Below are 23,697 nucleotides of genomic sequence, written 5' to 3'. Positions count from 1 at the left end.
GGGGACTGAACCCATGGCCTTGTGCATGTGTTCACTATCTTCTATTGTATTGGAATATAGGGTTTCAAAATAATTTCTAATTATCTTCTGTATATCTGTAGCATCTGTTGTGATACTGCCTTTTTCATCCCATATGTTAGTAATTTGAGTTCTCTTCTTCGTTAGCATGGCTAAGGGTCAGTCGATCTTATTTATTTTTTTGAAGAACCAACTTTTAGTTTTGTCAATTTTTTCAATAGTTTCTTTTGTTTCAGTTTCGTTGATTTCCGCTCTGATTTTAATTATTTCTTGCCTTCTGCTACATTTGCTGTTGTTTTGCTCTTCTTTTTCTAGGGTTTTGAGATGAAGTGTGAGCTCATTTATTTGTTTGTTTTTTCTTTTTTTGAGGAATGAACTCCAGGCAATGAATTTCCCTCTTAAAACTGCTTTCATTGTGTCCCATAGATTCCGGTATGTTGTGTCTGTATTTTCATTTATCTCTAAGAATTTTTTGATTTCCTCTTTTATGTCTTCTGTAACCCATTGATCATTCAGTAACATATTGTTCATTTTCCAAGTGATGTAGGATTTTTCCTTCCTTCTTTTATCATTGATTTCCAGTTTCATTCCATTATGATCAGATAAGATGCATAGTATTATCTCCACACCTTTGTATTTACTAAGGGTTGCCCTATGGCATAATATATGGTCTATTTTTGAGAAGGATCCATGTGCTGCTGAGAAAAAAGTATATCCACTTGATGATGGTTAATATATTTTATATATGTCGGTTAAGTCTAGGTTATTGATTGTGTTATTTAGTTCTATAGTTTCTTTATTCAATTTTTGTTTGGAGGATCTGTCCAATGGTGAGAGAGGTGTGTTGAAGTCACCCATAATTATTGTGTTGTGGTCTATTTGATTCTTGAACTTGAGGAGAGTTTGTTTTATGAACGTTGGAGCACCATTATTTGGTGCATAAATATTGATAATTGTTATGTCTTGTTGGTGAATCGTTCTTTTTAACAGTATATAATGTCCTTCCTTATCCCTTTTGATTAACTTAGTCTTGAAGTCGATTTTATTCGATATGAGGATGGCCACCCCTGCTTGCTTCCGAGGACCGTGTGGTGGTATGATTTTTCCCAACCTTTCACCTTCAGCCTGTGTATGTCTTTTCCAATCAGATGTGTCTCCTGAAGGCAGCATATTGTTGGTGTTTTTTTAATCCAGATTACCAGCCTATGTCGCTTTATTGGTGAGTTTAAGCCATTAACGTTTAGGGTTACTATTGATATATGGTTCGTACTTCCAGTCATGTTTGATTATTTATCTTTGTTTTTTTCTTTTTTAAATTTGGTTTGTTTATCTATGATTAGCTCCCCCCACCCCTCTCGCTTTACTGAGGTACTTCCCACTGTTGGTTTTGGTTGTTGTTTTTCATTTCTTCCTCGTGTAGTGTTTTGCTCAAGATGCTTTGCAATGCTGGTTTTCTGGCTGCGAATTCTTTTAACTTTTGTTTATCGTGAAAGATTTTTATTTCGTTGTCGTACCTGAAGCTTAATTTTGCTGGATACAAAATTCTTGGTTGGCATCCATTGTCTTTCAGTGTTTGAAATATGTTGTTCCAGGATCTTCTCGCTTTCAGTGTCTGTGATGAAAAATCAGCCGTTAACCTTATTGGTTTACCCCTGAATGTAATCTGCCTCCTTTCTCTTGTAGCTTTTAATATTTTCTCTTTTTTTCTGTATATTGGATATCTTCATAACAATGTGTCTTAGCGTTGGTATACTGTGATTTTGTATGCTCAGTGTCCTGTATGCATCTAGAATTTGTACTTCCGTTTCCTTTTTTATATCTGGAAAGTTCTCTAAAATTATTTCATTTAATAGATTGCTCATTCCCTTGGTTTGGACCTCTATACCTTCCTCTATCCCGATGACTCTTAAGTTTGGTTTTTTTATGTTATCCCATATCTCTTGGATGTTTTTCTCGTGGTTTCTTACCAGCCTTTCTGAGTTGGCTAGACTGTTTTCAAGATGATATATTTTGTCTTCATTGTCTCACGTTCTGACTTCTACTTGTTCCACTCTGCTAGTGATACTCTCGTTTGAGTTTTTAATTTGGTTTATAGTTTCCTTCATTTCTAGGATTATTGTTTGATTTTTTTTTATAATCTCTATCTCCTGGTAAAGTTGCTTATTTGTTTCTTTTATCTGTTTATATAATTCATTTTCAGTGTGTTCTTTCATTGTTTGAATTTGCTGTCTCATGTCCTCTTTAAGATTCCATTCCATCTGTATAAGGTATTTCTTGAGTTCTTTATTTGACCATTTTTCTGATGCCTCTAGGTCGTCTGTAGATTTAGGCTGTCCTGCATTGTCTGTACTCCTTTTCTTCCTTGCTTTTTCATGCTGCTCATGTTACTTCCAGTTCTGTTTGACTGCTGAGTTACTGTTTACTCCTATAAATTTATTTTGGTTTTGTGTATCTCCGGAGTCTCTCCTTTGTGATGGGAGACTATGACTAGAGATGATGAATTTTATTGCACTTTAAAGCAGATTCATTCGTTTCATAAACTGTGTATGGATTCTGATGGCATATAGTGATCTGCGGTTTGGTCTTGGGACTTACGTTTAGGTCGAGTGATGTGATGGTATAGAGGTTGGTATATCTTGGCAAACTTGGAAGATTGCTCTACTAATGAGGGATATTAACAGGAGAATGGTCTGGAGTATTTGGGAGTAGCTAGGGAATTGGTAGCACTATATAATGCCTCCGAACATTTACCTATACACATTTAGTAAATTACACATAAATAGCATCGTAATGTTTTGGAGGAAAGGTATTAGAAGGGGAGGGAAGAAGTCGCTAAAGAGAATGAGAGTAAACATGTAGAATTCAAGAAAAGGGGAATAAGGAAATTGAAAAGAAATGAAAAGACAAAAAATAAAAATAAAAAAACAATAAAAATAAAAAAAATAAAAAAAAGAATAAAAAGAAAATTTAAAAAATGCAGTCTTAGCGTTTGATTAACTTCTCTTCCAGTAGGTGGAGCTGTGCCCACTGGGCCAAGCTTCTCCTCTAAATATGCAGGCATCAATCACTGTGAGGCGGCTCCTCCTCCCCCACTGGGCGGCTCTCCAATCCTGGGCGCCCAGGGCCTTTCCTGGTATTCAGTCACTTCCTCGCTTTTCCTCTAGCCAGGCCCTGCTCACCAGTGACTTTCACCACAAAACTGGCTACACGCGGGGTCTGCTGCTCCCGGGAGCCCTATTTTCTTGAACGACTGGGCCCAGTCTCTCTGATTGCCATTCCCCCAGACCCTAAGGTTGTGGAGCGCGGGGCTGGGAACCATCAGCATATTCTGCCTGCCCTTCGGTAGCCACGCCCCCGGGAGCTGGCGCAAGAGACCTCGGTTGTCAGCGCTGGTGGGAGCAGTAACCGGGGGTCATGCACTGCTCTTGACTCTCCCTCGGTCTGACAACCGCGCTCATGGTTAGAGCTGGGGGTGGCCGAGATCTCCCCGCTGTGCGGAGAGGAGGGGCCCGAGGGTCATACATCTGCAGACGTCGGTCTCAATGAAGCTATCCCCTCCGCCGAACTCTGGTGACGTCAGTTCTCTGCCATGGTGGTGTCCAATGCGAAGGGCTGCCGTTAGTTCCCTTTGCTGGGTGTCCGATGCGAAGGGTGGGTCCAGTCCGGCTCTTCCAGGCCCCCTCCCAATCCTGGGCCCGCTGCCTATGAAAGCTCAGTTGGTATCACCTCAAAAGGCTCACGTAGGAACCGAAGAGCTGCCCCTCTATTCAGCCGAAGCATCCGTAGCGCTGAGTCACTGTGGTTTGGCTGCGAGAGGCAGGCAGACAGCCAGAAATTTTGCACGGGAAGCTCGAATTCACCCGCCCTCGGCTTGGCGTGGGTTCTGAGGGGCGCAAACTGCTCACCCCTAGTCCATGTCAGCCTAGCATTGCCCAGTGATCCTGAGCAAACAGCACTCAGTCGGTCCAAGGCTCCCTTTGCTTGCGCAGCTGAAGAGGTCAGAGAACTGATCTCTCAGCGCCCGCTGCCATGTTGGATCCATCATAGTTTGAGTTTTCTCTTTCTCTAGCTAGCTTGACTAATGGTTTATCAATTTTATTTATTTTTTTAAAATAACCAACTTTTTAATTTGTCTTTTTTTTTTCATTCTTTTGTTTCAATTTCATTGATTGTAGCCCTGATAATTATTTCCTGTCTTCTGCTCTAGGTGTTGGTTCATTCTTTTTCTTGGGATTTGAGATGTAATGTTAAGTTTTTTTTTTTTTTTTTTGTTATTTTAATGAATGAATTCAGTGCAAGGAACATTCCTCTTAGCACTGCCTTCATAGTGTCTGGAGATTTTGATATGTTGTATCCCTAGTCTCATTTACCTTTAAATATTTAATTTCATCCCTGATTTCTTCTGCTATTCACTGTTCATTCAGTGGCATATTATTTAGTCTCCAGGTGTTAGAATAGCTTTTATTTTGTATTCTATTGTTGATTTCTAATTTCATTCCATTATGATCTGATAGAATGCAAGATATTATCTCTATATTTTATACTTGCTAAGAGTTGCTTAGTGGCCTAAGATACGTTTAGTGTTAGAGAAGGATCTGTGTGCTGCTGAGAATTAAGTGTATCCAGTCATTGAAGGATGAAGTATACTATATATGTCTGTTAAGTCTAAATTATTAGTGGTATATTTTACTTCTATAGCTTCTTTATTTAGTTTTTGTTTGGAGGATCTAGCCAGTGGTAAGAGAGGTACGTTAAAATCACCTAGTATTATTGTGTTGTGGTCTGTTTGATTCTTGAATTTGAGAAAATTTTGTTTGATGTACATAGATTTTTCCATTGTTTGGGGCATAAATATTTATGATTGTTGTGTCTTGTTGATGTGTAATTCCCTTACGCAGTATGAAATGCCCTTCTTTGTCCTTTCTGATTAACTTTTGCTTGAAGTTCACTTTATCTGGTATGAGGATAGAAACTCCTGCTTGTTTATGAGATCCATGTGAATGATATGTTTTTTCCCATCCTTTTACTTTCAGTCTGGGACTGTCTTTTGTCTAAGATGTGACTCTCTTGGAGATTATAGTTTTGGGTCTTGTTTTTTAATCCAGTCTGCCAGTCTTTGATTTTTGATGGATGAATTTAGGCCATTTACATTCAGTGTTATTTAGATATGATTTTTATTCCCTGTCATTTTGATATATTTTAATTTGAATTAGTTTCTCCTCTGATGGTGTAGTTCTTTCCTTTGCTGTTTTTCATGGAATATTTTGTGGAGTATGTTTTGTAGAGCAGGTTTTCTTGTTGTGAATTCTTTTTACTTGTTTATTATGGAAGGTTTTTATTTTGTTGTCAATTCTGAAGATTAATTTTGCTGGGTATAGTATTCTTGGTTGGCATCCATTTTCTTTCGGAGCTTGATATATATTATCTAAGACCTCCTAGCTTTGAGGACGTAGGTTAAGAAATCAGCTAAGATCTGGATTGGTTTCCCTCTATATGTGACTTTTTATTTTTCCGTGGCAGCTTTTAAAATTCTATCATTATTCTGTATGTTAGGCATTTTCATAATAATGTGCCTTGGTGTGGGTATGTTGTGATTTTGTATATTTCAGGTCCTGTAAGCTTTGTGTATCTGATTTTCCATTTCATTCTTTAGGTTTGGGAAATTTTCTGATATTATTTCATTGAAAAGATTGTGCATTCCTTTGGTTTGTATCTCAGAGCCTTCATATGTCCCAATAAATGTTAAATTTGTTCTTTTTGGGTTATCCCATATTTCTTGGAAGTTCTGTTCATGATCTCTTAACATCTTTTCTCCATGGTGAACTTTATTTTCAAGATTATATATTTTGTCTTCATTGCCTGAAACTCTGTCTTCCAAGTCATTTAGTCTGTTGGTGATGCTTTCCATTGAAGTTTTAATTTGGTTTATTGATACCTTCAGTTCGAGTATTTATTCTTAATTTTATTTTCCAAAATCTCTCTTTATTGATGTGATCTTTCACTTCCTGTAATTTCTCTCTAATATCACTCCTTACACTGTCCTTTATCATAGTTTAAATGTGATAATGTACATAGATTAGTTTAATTATGTACATTCTAAACTTCTTTGACATTTCTTCCACTGTGGTAGGGATGGATTCTGTTACTGAATTCTATTGGTTTGCTTGGGGTGATTTGTTCCCTTGTTTTTTCATGTTATTTGTGTTTCTACTCATCTAACAGTATGAGTGTAAGGCAGTAGAGAGTTTCTAACCTATAGACACAGTGTTCCTGAAGGTTTCCTGTATCTTATTGTTTAGGCGAAGACAAATAATAACAACCAATGCAAACAACATACAGCATTAATGCTATGATGTCTACGAATTTGTCACAAACAGAAATGATGAGTTATTTCCAACAATAAAAACAGTAAGTTTGCAGAATAGTTTGTATAATAGTTTGCAATTTCAAATGGTGGATAGAGAGTTAACAGAACTGGTTTAGGATGTGATGATTATTAGGGAGGAGGAGAGAAGATAGAACTAAAAAATTAAAGAAAAGTGAAAAAGAGAATAATTGAGATTGGCTGTTAGCAGAAAAAGAGAGAGAGATTGAAGGGAAGTAGATAAGTGAGAAGAAAAAATATATAAAGTAAAAAGTTTACAATGAAAATAATAAAAGAATAAAACCCCCTGAAATACACTAATCAAATTTCCTAGTCCTCAAAAAATTGATCCATGAAGAAATGATTTAAAAAATGCTAGAAATGAGGAAAGACAAAGTCCTAAATATTAGTATGTATAAATGTCCATGAATGATTAAGGTCACAATTAAGCAAAAAAAAAAAAAAGAAAAGAAAAGAAAAAAGGGAAAAACAAAATGAAAGGTTAAAGATTTGTTTTCAATGGAGTTTAAAAGACTCTTGACTTCCCTTCTCAGTGGTTAAGAGGGGTTGTCTGGAGATTGATGCTTGCTCCCACCTCAGGGTGGGGTTGCTAAGGTGAGAAAAGTAATCCCATAGGCAGAACTTCTGGAGAGACCGTTTAGGCTTTGGTAGGCTCCAGGCGCTTCGCTGGATGCAAATTGATCTGGAGATTTTAAATTAGCACACCTACAAGGCCCAGCAATTGCTGGGGTCCACACTGGAAGACTGTACTCCAGGATCTCCCTTGGGTTCCTTTCATGTGATGGAGGAGCCAATTCTTAGTTCACTACTTCACCTGAGGACCCTATGTTTCCTGGTCTCAGATTCAGTCTCCAAACTTGGTATCTCCTGCATGCACCCTTTGGAATTCCTGACCATGTAAGTCTCTCCCTGCCAGTCCTGCAGGCAGCCAGATTGGAGGAGGGGGGTGTGGGGGGGGAATTTTTGCAACTAGTTGTCCCCTGTGTAAACCTCTCTCCATATTTAATTTTCTCCTGGTCACTTAGGCACAGTCTATGTTATGTAGTGTGGATTTGCCAGCCTATATTTTCAGCCAGACTCGTGTTTACCAGGACTCCGCTCCCTCAGCTTTTGATCCTTGTGCTGTGGCTACAAAATGATTCCTTTCTTTGACTTCCACATGCCACTGGGAGAGATGTGTTTGCTTTTCCAAGCAGTGCTATTGTGGCTATGTGCCTTTTAGTTTAGTTGGGGAGTGTTTATGTGTCCAGTATTAAATTCCAATAAAGTCCCCTGACCCCCTTTTTTTTTCCTGTTCACTCACCTTGCTGAGAAACTGCGTTTCTCCTTTCTTGATTTCACACCATGGAGCAGCCAGGAAAGCTGCTTTATTCTGCCATCTTGAACACCCCCTTAGTATATTTTAATTATTGATTAATTATTTTAATCAATAATTAAAATATACTAAGATAATACTTCTATGAAAAATAGGTTTAGATAACTTAATAAATTACTGGGTTAAGTGATTTCTGTAATTTTATATATGTTCTTGTTTGAGAAATAGATCTTAATGTCCAGTGACTTTAGCTTTGGGGCCATGTGGGAGGACTTTTTGTAGTTGTTTCATAAGACCTAGGATGTTCTGTCCTGTGTTATCAGTTTGTTTTTTTCTGTTTTTCAATTTTGGATTTTTTAAATGTTATTCAAGCTCATACTCTATCCTTAGCCATGTTTAATCTGCTGATAGGCCTCTCAGAAACATTCTTTCTTACTGGTGGTTGTGTGGATCTGTAGCATTAGTTTTGATTCCTTCTTAAGTTTTCCATCTCTTAGTTTACATTTTCTGTCTGTTGTTGCTTTCTGTTTACTAAATCCATAGGAAGTCTTCGTATATTACTTTAGTTTCAAATTCCTACTTTTGTTAATTTCAGTATACTTTCCACAGTTGGTTATGGTTTTGGCTCTGTTTTCAAATTGTTTTTTGTCTCTTGTATGCCTTGTAATTTTTCCTTAATAGCTGATGTGATGGGATAAAAAGAATGGATGTAAATGGCCCTTGACTAATGTGGATAGGGAGGGGACATGTGTTATAGTCCTGTGATTAGGTCCCAGTTTTTTTTCCCCCTTTGACTCAGAATTGAACCTGGTGGCACTTAACCATTGACCCACATCCCCAGTTCTTTTAAGAAAATTCTAATAAGTTATTCATGGTAGCAGAATGCATTTTGACTCATTGTACACAAATAGAACACAACTTTTCATTTCTCTGGTTGTACATGATAAAGTTACACCATTCATGCAATCATGCATGTACATAAGGTAATCCTTTCTACCCCCATACCCCCTTCCAATCCAAAATTCTTCCATTCTAACACCCCCCTCCCCCAACCCTTTTGGGATCAGAATCCCCATATCAGAGTAAACATTTAGACTTTGGCTTTTGGGATTGGCTTATTTCTCTTAGCACAATATTCTCCAATTCCATCCATTTACCTGCAAATGCCATTTTCATTCTTCTTTGAGGCTGAGTAGTATTCCATTGTGTATACATAGACCACAGTTTCTTCATCTGTTCATCTGTTGAAGGGCACCTAGGTTAGTTCTACAATTTAGCTCTTGTGAATTGAACTGCTATAAACATTGACATATCCACATCTTGGCAGTATGCTGATTTTAAATCCTTCAGGTATAGACCAAGGAGTGGGATAGTTGGGTCAAATGGTGGTTCCACTTCAAGTTTTCTAAGGAATCTCCATATTGCTTTCCAGATAGGTTGCACCAATTTTCAGTCCCACCAGCAATGTATGAGTGTACCTTTTCCCCACATCCTTAGCAACATTTATTGTTGCTTGTATTCTTGATAATTGCCATTCTTTCCCGTCATTTCTTAAAACCTTTTTATTTTCAGATAGGGTCTTGCTAAGTTGTTTAGGGCCTCACTAAATTTCTGAGACTAGCTTTGAACTTGGAATCTCCTGCTTTAGCTTCCTGAGTTGGTGGGATCACAGACATGCACTACCATGCCCAGTTCGTTTCAGTTTTGGAGTAAGTCTGTATCTCTGGACTGTGAACTTCACAAGTAGTCCTTAGTACCTCCATCCAAGCTTAAGTGAGGCTGGGTGGCCAGGGGTGGCTTTCCCTTTCCCCAGCTTAGTTTGTATGTGTACATCACCTTTCCTGACTGGGACAAAGTACCTGAGAAAATCAACTTACAAGGAGGGAAGATTTATTTTGTCTCTCAGCACCTGTGGTTTCACTCTATAGTTTTTGGCATCACTTGGAACTCATGTTACAGCAGAGAATCATGATAAGGATCACATGGCAGAGGAAGATGGCTCAGGTCATGGTGGCCAGGAACCAAAGAGATAGTAAGGGGTTGGAGACCCAATATCCCCTTCAAAAGGTTCACCCCCAATTACCTAACATCTTCTACCAGATTCTACCTCCTAAAGGTTCTACCACCTTCCGGTAGTACCCCAAGCTGACAATGAAGTCTTCAACCCATGGCCTTGGTGACATTTAGGGTCCAAACCAAAATAGTTTTATCAGAGCCAAACCTGTTGGGCTCTGATAAACCCCTGGCAGATTGGACTCTCATTAATAAGGACTAATCTTAGGAGAAACTAGTTAAGAGAAAGCTGGTGCTATAGTGTATTTTAAAATGCTCCCACCAATCCTCTGCCAGAAGCATGAGGAATTTTTTTCTCAGATACTGGTGGTTGACTCCTGGTGGTAAGACTCAAGCAAGTTTAGGAGTTTCCTATATTCACAAATGGGTCCTCCTGAAGTTTATGTATTTCAGACTTGTTCACATTGAGCCTCCATCTATTTTTAAATTGCAGGTTCAAGTTTTCCGGTGCCCCAGTGGTTCCCCCAGTGGGCTTTGCTCACGGGAGTGTTCCATTCAGCCATGTTCTTGGGTTCGCCTCCTACCTCCTCTCTCTGTTCCCCCCTTTCTATTTCCTTCCTCCTTCTCCCTCCTCCCCTCCTATTTTGAGGATTGTGGTTTGCCCTGTGTCAGCTCACCCTACTAGCAAATTCAATATAGGTTGCTGATTATCTAATACATTCAGCTCTTTTCTTGTTAAGATACTGTGTTGACTTGTAAGCTTCTGTGTAGTACTAAAAATCAGAAGTCTGAATTTTTAAATTAAAGGTTTCTGTTTAAACAAAATTTTCAGGAGACTGTAACTGGAGAAAATAAAAGAGATAAAGGAGAACTTATTAATTTTAGGAAGCATTGAATGTTGAAAGAATGAGGGCTGGGGTTGTGGCTCAGGTAGAGCGCTGGCTTAGCATGTGTGAGGCACTGGGTTTTATCCTCAGCACCACCTAAAGTGTAATAAAGACATTGTGTCTGCCTATAACTAAAAAATAAATATTTTTTTTTAAAAGAGGAAGTTGAAAGAATGAAACTTTCAATGAAATGTTTCAGGTTGTGGGTCCATTTCAAAATATTATGTGCTCTCTGTCATTGAGGATATGTGGATTATTAGTGGAATTCATCAAAATTTCACTAGTATAAGGGCCATTGAAACACCTTGGTTTGGTTTGACTAGAAATAAATTAGACAGTAGTTAGATAAGGACAGGAATGGTTGAGGATTTAGAAGAAACACATTGGCTATGAGTTCATAATTGTTGAGACTTAAAGTTTTCTACTTTTAGGTGTTTTAAAATTTTCTGCAATAAAAACAGGAAAAATAGTTGCTTCACATCCACCTATCATCACCCTGGCTTTGTAGGAAAAAGTGGTTCAAAGCAGTCTAAAGTGAAGGAAACAAGTGAAGTCTATTGTGAAGCTTGTACCCTTAAAAGAATCTCAGGATTTCCTATAGCTTACCTAGGCAGAGTTTTAAGTTATGTCTCTGTTACATTGTGCCTAATTTCTAAATAGGTAAATCAATATTTATATTTTTTGTGTATTTGTTTATTACTTGAAATTGATTTTATTATATAAGAAAATGGAAACACTTAAAAATGACATTAGATTTCATTTATTCCATTTTATTAATCTTGCTCAAGCTACTTTCCATCTTTATAGAGTTAAGAAGTAATCAATGCTAATTATGTTGTTAATCTAAGTATCCTTCACTCACTCAGCATGGGGTGTTTAGAGAAAGTATCTGTCATTTCTTTCCTCCTGTATTATTCATAATATGCAGGAGAGAGATTTAGATCAAGTGTAATTTTGTTCTAACTTGGGTCATAGATGAGAAATGTTATATATTTAAAAACAATATTGAGGGAAATAGAAAAATGCTATATGCTATTTATCATTTCTAAAATTCAGATTTCTTAGTGTAACCATTATATCTTTCTTTTTGTTACAAAGAATCAATCCAGAAAAACTTATAGATGTACAGAAAAAATTGGAATCTTTTTTAGCCCAAGATCAAGATTTAAAAGAAAGAGCTCAAAGGGTAAGTTCTTTCTGAGTTGGGTACCTTTGTTGGAGTGCAATACATAATAAGTTTAAATTTTGTTGTTCTGCTATTTCTACATTGCATGGTCATGTATCACATATTCAAATGGTGTAATTTGTACATGCACCTAGAATATTCCTTAAAATTTCAAAGTGTTTTTTTTATAATAACCTGTATATAGTCTTGTCAGAGATACACAGAAAATCCTAAGATTATTCTTATACGTATAGTGCCCTGTTTTCTAGTGTATTGGGTAAACTTTACATTTCTTCAGTAAAGTTACTGTAAGTCCTGAATGCACTTTGACTATGAAATTAATATCTTTATATATTAGGTTAAATTTCTAGAAAGGATAAAACTCTTGTCAAGTTATCTTTAGGGATGAAATTTTAATCTGTAAATATGACTTATTCTCTGATTGCTTTTCTGGACTTTTAATCTTCTGTATTAGAAAAATGAAATTAAAAAGTAATTTATTTGCTAAATTGACAAATTACATTACAGTGTGCAACATGAGATTTTGAAACGGTATACATTTTGGAGTGGCTAAATCAAACATTAATATTCATTACCTTACATACCAGTTATTTATGATGAGAGAAGTCATGTTTAGTTATACTTACTCTTTCAGTTCATAGTGTCTAGCAATAGATTCTGTGGAAAAGGAAGATGTGAAATGATTATGACTTGTGCCTTCCAATCTACCCAGTCTATAATCTTTGAATTAACAATTATGAGTACTCTTATGAAGCTTTGCATTTTTACCACTGTTTTTACTAACTTCCTTATAGTTATAGGATCTTTGCTTCTCTCATAGCATATCAAAAGTGAGCTAGAGAGGAGTGATTAGGAGGCTGGATTCTATTTCAGCAGGCACATGATGTGGGGGGAAGAATATAAGGAAGGAGGAGATAAGATTGTTGGGGTAACTCGGGCAGAAAAAACATTGAGTAGTTGGGTTCTTTGTTATTTTGAAACTGGATATTCCCAGCAGAGAAGCAGAGAAGTAAGTTTTACTAAAGATCAAAGCTTCTATTTATTGCTGACTTATACTTTAGCAAAACATTGCTATGCATAAAATGATGTCAATGACAAAAGCTAAAATTTGAGTCCTTACTATGTACCAAGCACTTAGTCATGACTTGACTGTTTCATGTGTATTTTACATGCACTGTGTTATCTATTCTTCCCAAGAACACATGAGGTAGGTGGTGTTGATGTGATTTTTACAGAGGTTACATGCTAGCTTCAGAAAATTAAAAATTGTCCAGGGTCACATAGTTATCAAAAGTCTCAGTCTGAGATTGAAATCTATGTCTTTCATTGTTGAGAACGTTGCTACATTAGGAGAAAAGAATTCCAAAATATGAAAATCAACTATTGAGCTACACTAAGTTGAATATCTATAAGTTCACTTCACCTGAAATCCAATGAAAACAAATTAGTGATTTTCTTTTCTTAATTTGTGCCTATGCAACAACCATTTGTGAGTATGTGTTTTGTCTAGCACATATTCAAGCTAAACTTTTTTTAGAAGCTTTAAGAATAGTGCAGACATTGAAAAAACATAACATGAATTCAGATAATGTCATGACTTTCTGCATGATTAGGAGGTCATTCAACTATCAGGAAATAAGAAATATTGGAAGGATGTTGTTTCATTGGTTTGTGCTTACAACAAATGATCCTTCCAGAATAAAGATTTTTAGAATAGCACATTGAAATAAATGTTGTGATTTATTGAGTGTCATACATGGTTTAGCAGATTGGTTGTGTTGCCAGCAATAGCATGCTATCTGGCTTCAGAGAACTGATTGTATAACTTTTGATTATAACCTGGAGAGAACAAAAATGATATTCAACTTGAATGGTTTCTTGTAGGATGGTTGTAGGGGAAAAATTATATTGAACTGATGCCATTCATTGTTATTCATGCCTATAGAGATAAGTGATGTAGAAAGGATTAGTGTAAAGCTAGAACAAAATGTGAAGAAATTATGGAAAGGATTAAATAAACTTTATAAGAATTATTTTAAAAATGAAAGACATTACTTGCTTAGATATATTATTACCTGTTTTACTAACTGGTAAAGTATTGGAACCATATTTACTTTCTGATTTGTGTATAACTCTTGCTTAGTATTTTTGCACAAATGAAAGAAAAGTATGCCAGCTTGATAATGAATTATATAAAATTATAGTAAAACAGGGGAAAGGTTTGACAGTCATAATTTAATTAAGCTTCATTCAATACAGTAAAATTTTATCAAAATGTATCTTCTGATGATTAACAATAAGAAGCATGTATTAGCATATCTTTTGGAATGCAGTAAATACTAGGTATTCTATATGCATATGCCCCCTTTATTGTCATAACACTTAGTTCTTTGATGAGGAAACTGCCATTTAGAGAAACCAAGAAATTTGCTTAACTAATAAGTAGCTTAGTGTAGATCCTATTTATATTATTCCAGTGCCTTTATTTTCTCCATGTTACCTATTGTAACTGAGTATTAATTTGTGGAGTAGCCTTTTGGGGAAGTGATATTCTGTGGTTAGTTTGCTTGAACAGACGCAAAATCTTTTCTTCTAATATTCTAAAAGTAGGTTTTCTTTTTTTGTGTGTGTGTGAATGACTGTGTGTGTGTGTGCTTACTACTGTTAAATTTATCCCCGTCGTGGTGGTTGTTCTTCTATTGGCCTAACTTCATTTTCCATTGCTATGCTGTTGTACTTCTCAACCTTTCTTTTTCTTTCTCTCAACCTTTTATTTTTCAGTGTTTTGTCTCCTACATACGTTCAGTATACCTTATGAAGGATAAAGAAGTATTCGATGTGAACAAGTTACCTATTCCTGAATATGCACTGTAAGTATTCATAATGTAGCTGTGCTAGTCAGTCTTCAAAGTTAGTTTATTTCTGGCCTGGTTCTCTGATGGTCCTGGTTTAAACCACTCTTCTTTGCCTTAAAAGAATGTTACAGATGTACAAAGAAAAAAGATTAAGTAATCTCTGGAAAATTAGTTTCTGTTGCCAGGAAAAAGTTTTCTCCCAATAAATATAAATTCCTTAAAGTGGTGGATATCTATGGTTTGATTTTATAGGAGACAGAAAGCAACTGAGTCTTTGAAATCTTCACATTTGTAGTCTTCTCTTGCCCTCTAAGATGCTGCTATAGATTACCATAGACATTTTATGCTTTGGATGTGCGTCTCTTCTCTAGTTCTTATGTTAGATTGTTTTCCCCATATTGCTTATTGCCTGAATATTATTTCTGAGTTGGTATTTCTTATAAGTATTTGCAACTACTATGGCAAGATACCCCTGTTTAGTGAATGGAATGATTGGTTTTGTTTGGCTTAGTTTGATTTTAAAATAAAAACAACAGCAACAAAATACTGAAAGTTTTTCACCTATAAAAGAGGAGTGTTCATTCTTTAAAGGAGTCCTACTTGTGGGGAAAGCATTGACATAATCCTATAGAACTTCATCATACTTTGAATATAAGAATAAACTTGCCCAGATAATGATGAAATGTGTTTACTAGTCAAGGTCTGTATGTTTAGCCTGCTCTTCAGGAATTTGAGTGCCTTGACCTTTAAATTGAGTGTAACAAAAACTTTTATTTGGGCAAGCTGCTACTTTCTATTCTTTGTTACTATGTTATATTGTAAGTTTAATACAAAAGGTAATTTGTCAGTTTTATTATAGAACACTTTATTTGCTTCATAGCATTGTTAAGCAACTAACTTTCTGTTTAAGTAATGGAAGGAAAACCATGTGCTATGGATAACAGTTTTTTGTTTGCTCACATTTATTTACACATTCATGGTTTCACCATTTCTGAGCATGGCCCATGGTTTGGATTATTAGCTGATTTTTGTGCTCTGTGTGAAGTGCTATCCTAGTTTTCTGACTGACTTAGCTGGATTCTTAACAAACAAAAATTGCACAAATCTTTAACATGTTAGGGCCATATTTAGGAGATGTTTTGTTTAAACTGACTCCAGTAAATGTCATGTTTACAGTTAAAGACTGTTTTTTGGTGATAATTGAAGAAGTCAGAAAATAAACTTGAGCCTAAATTATTGGTACAGTTTACCTTGGTGTTTTTAGTTTTTGTGGATAGATGTGTAATTTCCTTAAGATGTGTAGTCTTGTAGAAGTCTTGGATGCCTAAAGCAGGGCTATGTATGTAAGATATAAAAAAGGTTTTAAAAATTTTACTATAGATACGTATTTTGGATGCCTAGTAGGTGCAGATCATTGTGCTCAGTGATAGAATTATATATGAATGTGTACTCTTTAAGAACTCAAAAAATTTTAGTAGCCAAGAAAACATAAATGTAAATGTATTATATTAAGAGAAATCCTTAGGTGGATTCAAGTTCATGATCCTAACCCCTCATTTCCATGAAAGTAATAATGATAATAGCAAGTTCTCAGTGGTTGCCCATATACCACAACTTTGACTGCATTGTATGTGTCAATTGATGTTTTATAACAACCCTATGAGGTTGAACTCCTGCCCAATTTTGCAAATAGGAAAACTTGGGGCTAGAGAGATTAAATACTATCTTGATACCATACAACTAACTGGTCATTGACAGAGCCAGGATTTGAACCTCAACAGTACTATTTCTGAAAGTGTGTTTTTAGATGTTCACCATGTCATACAGGGAAAGAGTAGTGATCCATGTTGTAACATTAGCTGTTTACTAAAGCCAACCTTGCTCTAAGGTTTTATTTCTAATCTGCTATTAGGAACTTAATGAAAGCTGTTAGCTTTGATCCCAGCTGGGAACCACTTGATCTTAAATGGAATCTTGATAATAGATGGAGAAAGCGAGATTATTTTTATCTAATCTCTTTTTATAAAAATTCATTTTTATGCAGTGATTATGCCATGTTTTGATAAGAAGCATGAGGTGGGATAGGGATGATATTCTAGTTCATTCTTTTGAAGAACTGGATTTTGTCCTTTCATGGCATGTCTTTGTCAGTTTATTCAGTAACTCACATTTTTATAAAATGTACTTTAATATAGTTAATTAATTGGATCTTCACAATAACTATGATAGTCCTGGCACATGGTGTTATACTACATTATGAGGAAGCTGAGTCTGAGAGTTGAATTGAAAATTGATAGGTCTAGTACTTAATCTGTGACCATCTAGGTTTGTTGTAATGCTCTTTATTTTATACCATATTATTCTAGAAGAAAAACCAGTATCTAAAATTTTTTCAGACAGCTTTTAAGTGAACTTTGGTTTGCATTTTGGATAATCTAGTGTGTCAGTACATTGGATTTTATTTCAGAGGAAGATTTTCTTTATGAAAGTTTTAGAAATATATTTCTAATCAAGAAACTCTTCCATAATACTGTACATGTACCATCAGTGTACTGAGATAATTTTTAAATTTTTTTCCCTCATTTTTAAGGTCTCTTGGTCTTGCTGTGGCACCACGGGTAAGATTTCTTCAGAAAATGCAGAAACAATCTACCAAAGAATTGGTGAAGAGTCAAGGCAATGTGGTAACTGGGCCCAGGGCTCCATCTCTCACCAATGATGAGGTGGAAGAATTTAGAGCCTATTTCAATGAGAAGATGTCCATCCTTCAGAAAGGTGGGAAAAGACTACAAGGGACAGAGAATAGACAGAATAGTGATGTTAGTGAAGAGGAGGAGGAGGAGGAGGAGGAGGAGGAGGAGGATGAAGAAGAAGAAGAAGAAGAAGAAGGAGAAGAAGGAGAAGAAGAAGAAATGAAAGAGAAACTGGGAAAAGCAAAAGGGTCTCAAACTCAATCTCATCCCAACATGGAGACACAGAAGGTCAAGGAAGTTTCTGTGCTGTTCTTGGACCAACATGATGAGGAAGAAGATGGACCTGATAATGATTTTCTTACAGTGAAACGGTGCAATGTGTTTGGGTTGAATCTTTCAGAGAATGAAGTGTTACAGGTAAGTTTACTCTCCATTGAGGGTCTTCTGTTATGTTTTTTTACTGTGTACTAGTTTTTGCATTTTGGGATTTTAAGAAAAGTAAGAACTAAGAGAATCATAGTTTTGTTTTTTCCAGTGGCACCCTCCCCCCCATATTTAAACACAGAGTAAGTGCCAAAGAATTTTTATTTTATCCTACGAGGTTATCACCTTTAATTGTATTTATTGGCTTTCTGATACTATGTTTTGAAAGTCGTCAGAGTCATGATTATGACATGAAGGAAGGCAGTGAGGTTCATGGTTTATGATGTGAGAATCTTTCATTGTGATTGTTAACATACTACTTTGATTAAATTGTTGTAAGGAGAAGTTACTATTTAAATCTTTCTGAACATGAACTTTACTTGTAATGAAACATTGGCTTTTGGGAACGTACCTAGTATCTTAAGTAGACTCAAACACTTCTTTTTAAAGACCCCTTATAAAAGCTTATAAAGTTTTCATGAAGATTCTTTGTTTCTCTGTTGGCACCTGCTAGAAGGAACCAGAGAGAGAGAGAGAGAGAGAAAGAGAGAGAGAGATATTGATTGATTCATCCCATATAATCTGTTGCCCTGTGATACTTATAGGATCTCAGTAAATATTTCTTCTTTCTCCTCCTTCTTTCCATTCTTGCTTTGTATCCCTTTATTCTTGATCAACTGTTGAAAGAGAATTGAATGAAAAATGGAACCAGACTCCTAGTGTTTATGTAATGTTTAATAAAATGCCAAGATTCATAGCAGGAAATACATAGAATTTGGACCATTAGATTTAGAAAGGTGTTTTTTAAAGTAATTAAAAAAATAAGCACTGTAATCCCAGTGGCCCGGGAGGCTGAGGCAGGAGGATTGTGGTTTCAAAACCAGCCTCAGCAATGGCAAGGTGCTAGGCAACTCAGTGAGATCCTGTCTCTAAATAAAAATACAAAAAAGGGCTGGGGATGTGGCTCAGTGGTTGAATGCCTCTGAGTTCAATCCCAGATATTTATCCCCCCCCGCCAAAAAAAAAAAAAAAAGAAAAAAGTAGACATGTTTATTGAACACATAGTGTATTATGTATGAAGCATTTTCTAAAAGTTGGCATCATTTAGTACTTGAAATATACTATGAAGTAGGAACTGTCATCTTATATAGGTGAGGGGAATAAAACCTGTGGCATAATCATGTACTGTCTTATTCTACTCAAGTTAAATCACTTTAAGTTTGCAGTTAAGTCTCATTTCAAATAAGTGGAACGAAACAATCTAACTTTTTGCTCTTAGTGCATTAAAATTGTTTTAATGCCTTTTTAAAAACTGTTAAGGGAATAAGCTAGAGGTAAGATTATGAAGGAATGACAAAATTTTGTAATGGCATGTGATTATTCATATTATAAGTAGGGTGCGTATTCAAGTATTTATAGCTCATCTGGCATTTGAAAAAAAAATTAAATGCATATAGCAAAAAACGTTTAACTTTCTAAAAAAAGTTAATTTAGGTAACTGATGTGGGGTAAAATTTAACTTTTTTTAAATATATAATTTGAGTTTTGAAGTGTAAGTTGTGTAAACACTACCACAATGAAGAGTAGAACACTCCTATCACTTAAAAAAAAATTGGTTCTTTTTAGCTATACGTGACAGTAGAATCTATTTTGACATAATTATAAAATCATAGGTTATATCTTGTTCTAATTCAGTCCCCAGTACTTTCCTATCCCTTTCTTTTCCCCACCCCCTGCTCCCTTCCCTTTACCATTTTTTTTTTGCCATTTACCCATAGTTATTTTTTTTTTTAAATTGATTTCTTGTGGATGTACACGATGGTGAATTCACTGTGGTACATTCATATATGTATATAGGAAATTTATGCCAGGTTCATTCCATTGTCTTTCTTCAACATGCCTCCCCTACCGCAATCCCATCATTCCTTGGCTTCTCCACTGAACTTCTATTCTCTATTCCACCCCTTATTCTGGTTTAGCTTCCACATATCAGAAAAAACATTTGATCTTTGGTTTTTTGGGGTTGGCTTATTTCACTTAGCACCATAGACTCCAGATCCATCGATTTACCAGCAAATGTCATAAAATAATTTTTCTGTATGGCTGAATAATAGTATTCTCACATGTATACACACACACACACACACACACACACACACTCTTTATCCATTTATCTGTTGAAGGTTACCTATGTTAGCTCCATAGCTTAGCTATCGTGAATTGTGCTGCTGTAAACATTGATGTGACTGAGTCACTGTAACATATTGATTTTAAATTCTTTGGATGTGTACTAAGGAGTGGGATAGCTAGGCCAAATGGTCATTCTATTCCTAGTTTTTTTGAGGAATCTCCATACTACTTTTCAGAGAGGTTGTATCAGTTTGCAGTCCCACCAGCAATGTATGAATGTATTCTTTCCCCCCTATATCCCTTCCAAAATTTATTGCTACTTGTATTATTGATAATTGTCATGCTGACTGGAGTGAGATGAAATCTCAGTGTAGTTCTAATTTGAATTTCTCTAATTGCTAGAGATGTTGAACATTTTTTATATATTTATTGACCGTATTTCTTCTTTTGAGAAGTGCCTATTTAGTTCCTTTGCCCTTTATTGATTGGGTTGTTTTTTGGTGTTTTTTGAGTTCTTTGTATATGCTGGATATTAATGCTCTATATTAGGAACAGGTGGCAAAGATTTTCTCCCATTCTATAGGCTCTCTCTCCACATTCTTGATTGTTTCGTTTGTTGTGATGAAGCCTTTTAGTTTGATGCCATTCCATTTATTGATTCTTGATTTTATTCCTTATGCTCTGAGAGTCTTGTTGAGGAAGTTGGTTCCTGAGCTGATATGTTGGAGTATTGGGCCTACATTTTCATCTAGTCTAAAGAAGTGGTATTTGATCCACTTTGAATTGAGTTTTGTGCAGGTTGAAAGATAGGGGTTAAGTTTCATTCTACTATATATGGATTTCCAGTTTTCTCAGCACCATTTGTTAAAAAAAGACTGTCTTTTCTCCTAAGTATGCTTTTGGCATCTTTGTCAAATATGAGATAACTATATTTATGTAGGTTTGCCTCTGTGTCTTCTATTCCATTGGTCTTTATGCCTGTCTTGATGCCAATAGCATGCTGTTTTTTTCCTCTATCTCTGTAATATAATTTAAATTCTGGTATTGTGATGCTTCCTGCTTTGCTTTTCTTGCTAAGGATTACTTAGGCTATCCTGGGCCTCTTATTTTTGTAAATGACTTTTATGACTACTTTTTATATTTCTATGAAGAATGTCATTGGAACTTTGATTGGTATTGCATTGAATCTGTATAGTGCTTTTGGTAGTAGAGCCATTTTGACTATTGATTTGGCGTATCTAAGAAGATGGGAAGTCTTTTCATCTTCTAAGGTCTTTCTCAATTTCTTTCTTTAGTGTTCTATATTTTCATTGTGCAGGTCCTTCCCTTATCCTCTTTTCAGTCAGTAACTTCACTCCACCTTTATCCCTTGATCTGATTTCTGACCCTATAGTGTTGAATTTTTTAGAATTACATGGATAGAATCATACAATATGTATAGCCTTATGCCTTTTACACCTGCCACCTTTTGTTTAATATGTGGTTATTGGATATATCAGTAGTTTGTTCCTTTAATTGCTGATTCAATTTCATTGTTTGGATACATCTAGTTTTCTTTCTTATTTTTAATAAATTGATTATTTCCCATTTTTGATGATCATGACAAAAACAACTACAAATATTCACATGTAAGTTATTGTGAAGATAACTTTTTTTTATTTCTCTGGAGTTTATATATAACAGTGGGTTCACTGGGATCCTAGGAATTGATATATTGAATTTTGAGAAGCTCCTTAGTTGCTTTTCGAATGGGCTCTTTCAGTTTGTGTTTCTGCTATCAATGTATGGGAGTTCTGATTCTTCAGTTCACCTGTGCCTGGTATTGTCAGTCTTTGTAGCCATTCCTGCTAGGTATGTAGCTGAATGTTGTTATAGTTTTAATTTTCATTTCTCTAATGACTTAGCGGTAAGCCTCTTTTCATGTTTATTTGCCATAGAAATATCTTTTTTTGAGAAATGTCTTTCAGCTTTTAAAAATTGTGTTTTTTTGCATTCTTGACTTCTAAGAGTTCTTTCTGTATTCTGAACTTGTATTATGAGATGTATTTTGCTAATATTTTCTCCCGTCTATGGCATCTTTCACTTAAGTGTCTTGTAAAAGCAGCAAATTTTTGAAGTATTTATTACTTTTATAGTTTACGATTGTGTCATATCTGATAAATGTGTGGTTAATCCAACGCCATGAAGGTTTTCCCATATGTTTTCTTGTAGAAGATTGACCTTTTTAGCATTTGTATTCATGATTAGGATCTGCTTAAACTCAATGTTTGGGTATGGTGCTAAGTAAGGGTCAAGGTTCACTTTTTTACTTATGGGTATGTAATTGACCCACTACCAATTTATTGAAAAGACTATGGATTTTACATTGAATTAGTTTGACTGTCAGTTGACTGTGTAGGTGTGGGTTTCTTTGTGGACTCAGTTCTGTTCTCTGTGTGTGTGCTTTCACCAATAACTCCTGTCTTGATTAGAGTAACCCTATAGTAAATCTTAGGTAGTGTATTTTTCAATTTGGTATCTTTATTTTCCTCAAAAACTTTGGACTATTTTTATTTTTAGATCATTGAATTTTCATTAGTTTTTGAATCAGCTAGTGGATTAGTACAAAAAGCTGGTTTTATCTTCATTGGGATTACATTGAGTCTATAAATCTACTTGGAGGAAACATCTTAATATCAAGTCTTTTAATCTAATGAATGTGATATATTTTTGTTCCTTTAGGTTGTCTTTATTGTCTTTTAGCACACACATATCATCATGCACATTGTTTTAGATTAATATGTTGCTATTTGATATTATCAATAATATAAGTAGTACTTCTTAAAATTTCAGTTTTTAATTTTTCTTGCCAGTATACAGAAATACAATTTGTTTTTATTTACTGATTATTCTAAACTTACCTGTTCTTGTGGCTTCTTTGCAAGTTCTCTGGGATTTTCTCTGTAGTTGATTAAACAATCCTTATTTGCAAACAACCATAATTTACTTTACTTATCATCTTTTATTTCATTTTCTTGTGTGCCTTTTATTTCATTTTCTCGCTTTATTACACTGAACAGGCTCTCAAGAATAGTAGTGGTAAGAGTAGATATCAATATGTTGTTCCTGATCTTAGGGTGGGGTAGGTGGGGAAGCTTTCAGTTGTTTGCCATAACATTTGATGTTAGCCTCCATTTTTTGGGTAAATACTTTTATCCGATTGGGAAAGTTCCATTCCATTCCTAGCTTCTTTCATGTTTTTATAAAAAAACAAAATAGATGAGGAATTTTTTCACTTGCCTTTTTTACAGCTATTATGGTGATCATGTGGTCTTTAATCTGTTGATAGGGTGCATTTTTTTTCCTCCCCCTTATGTTGAACCAATTTAGCTTCCTTTGAAAAACCTCACTTAAGCATGATTTGTTTTTCTATATATTGCAAGATTTTATTTGCTAATAGGCATTTTGTTAGGGATTGTTACTTTTTTGTCACAAGTGAAATTAGTTTGTAGATTTTCTGCCTTTAATGAGCTGACTGATAATATGGTATATTTTAAATTTTTTGCAATCTTTTGCCAAATCATCCTCTTAAAGAGAGGTCATATTGATAATTATCCCAGTAGTTTTTATTTTAATGTCCATTTACTCAAACCATCACCGAATATGAACATGTTTTTACTATTTTGGGAACAATTAGAAATGTCTTATTATTTGAATCCATCTTGAGTCCTAATATTAATGAATACTAATTACTTCTCAGCTTTGATTTCTCCATATTGCTTACACACATTTTACCCCATGTCTTTTTCTACT

General features: G+C 35.3%; 1 protein-coding gene across 3 annotated transcripts in view; it reads left to right on the top strand.

The window, feature by feature from the left end:
• Positions 1-23,697, top strand: part of Ddx10 (DEAD-box helicase 10) — a 332,924-nt gene that overhangs the window by 59,620 nt on the left and 249,607 nt on the right. For all 3 annotated transcript variants that reach the window (XM_048795730.1, XM_048795729.1, XM_048795731.1), the window contains exons 11-13: positions 11,717-11,804; positions 14,586-14,674; positions 17,250-17,769. In XM_048795730.1, coding sequence (XP_048651687.1) covers positions 11,717-11,804; positions 14,586-14,674; positions 17,250-17,769 — 697 coding nt within the window. The remainder of the gene's footprint in view (positions 1-11,716; positions 11,805-14,585; positions 14,675-17,249; positions 17,770-23,697) is intronic.

This window comes from Marmota marmota, unplaced genomic scaffold (assembly GCF_001458135.2).
Source record: "Marmota marmota marmota unplaced genomic scaffold, marMar, whole genome shotgun sequence".
Lineage (NCBI taxonomy): Eukaryota > Metazoa > Chordata > Mammalia > Rodentia > Sciuridae > Marmota > Marmota marmota.
This window is presented reverse-complemented; position numbering and strand designations above follow the sequence as displayed.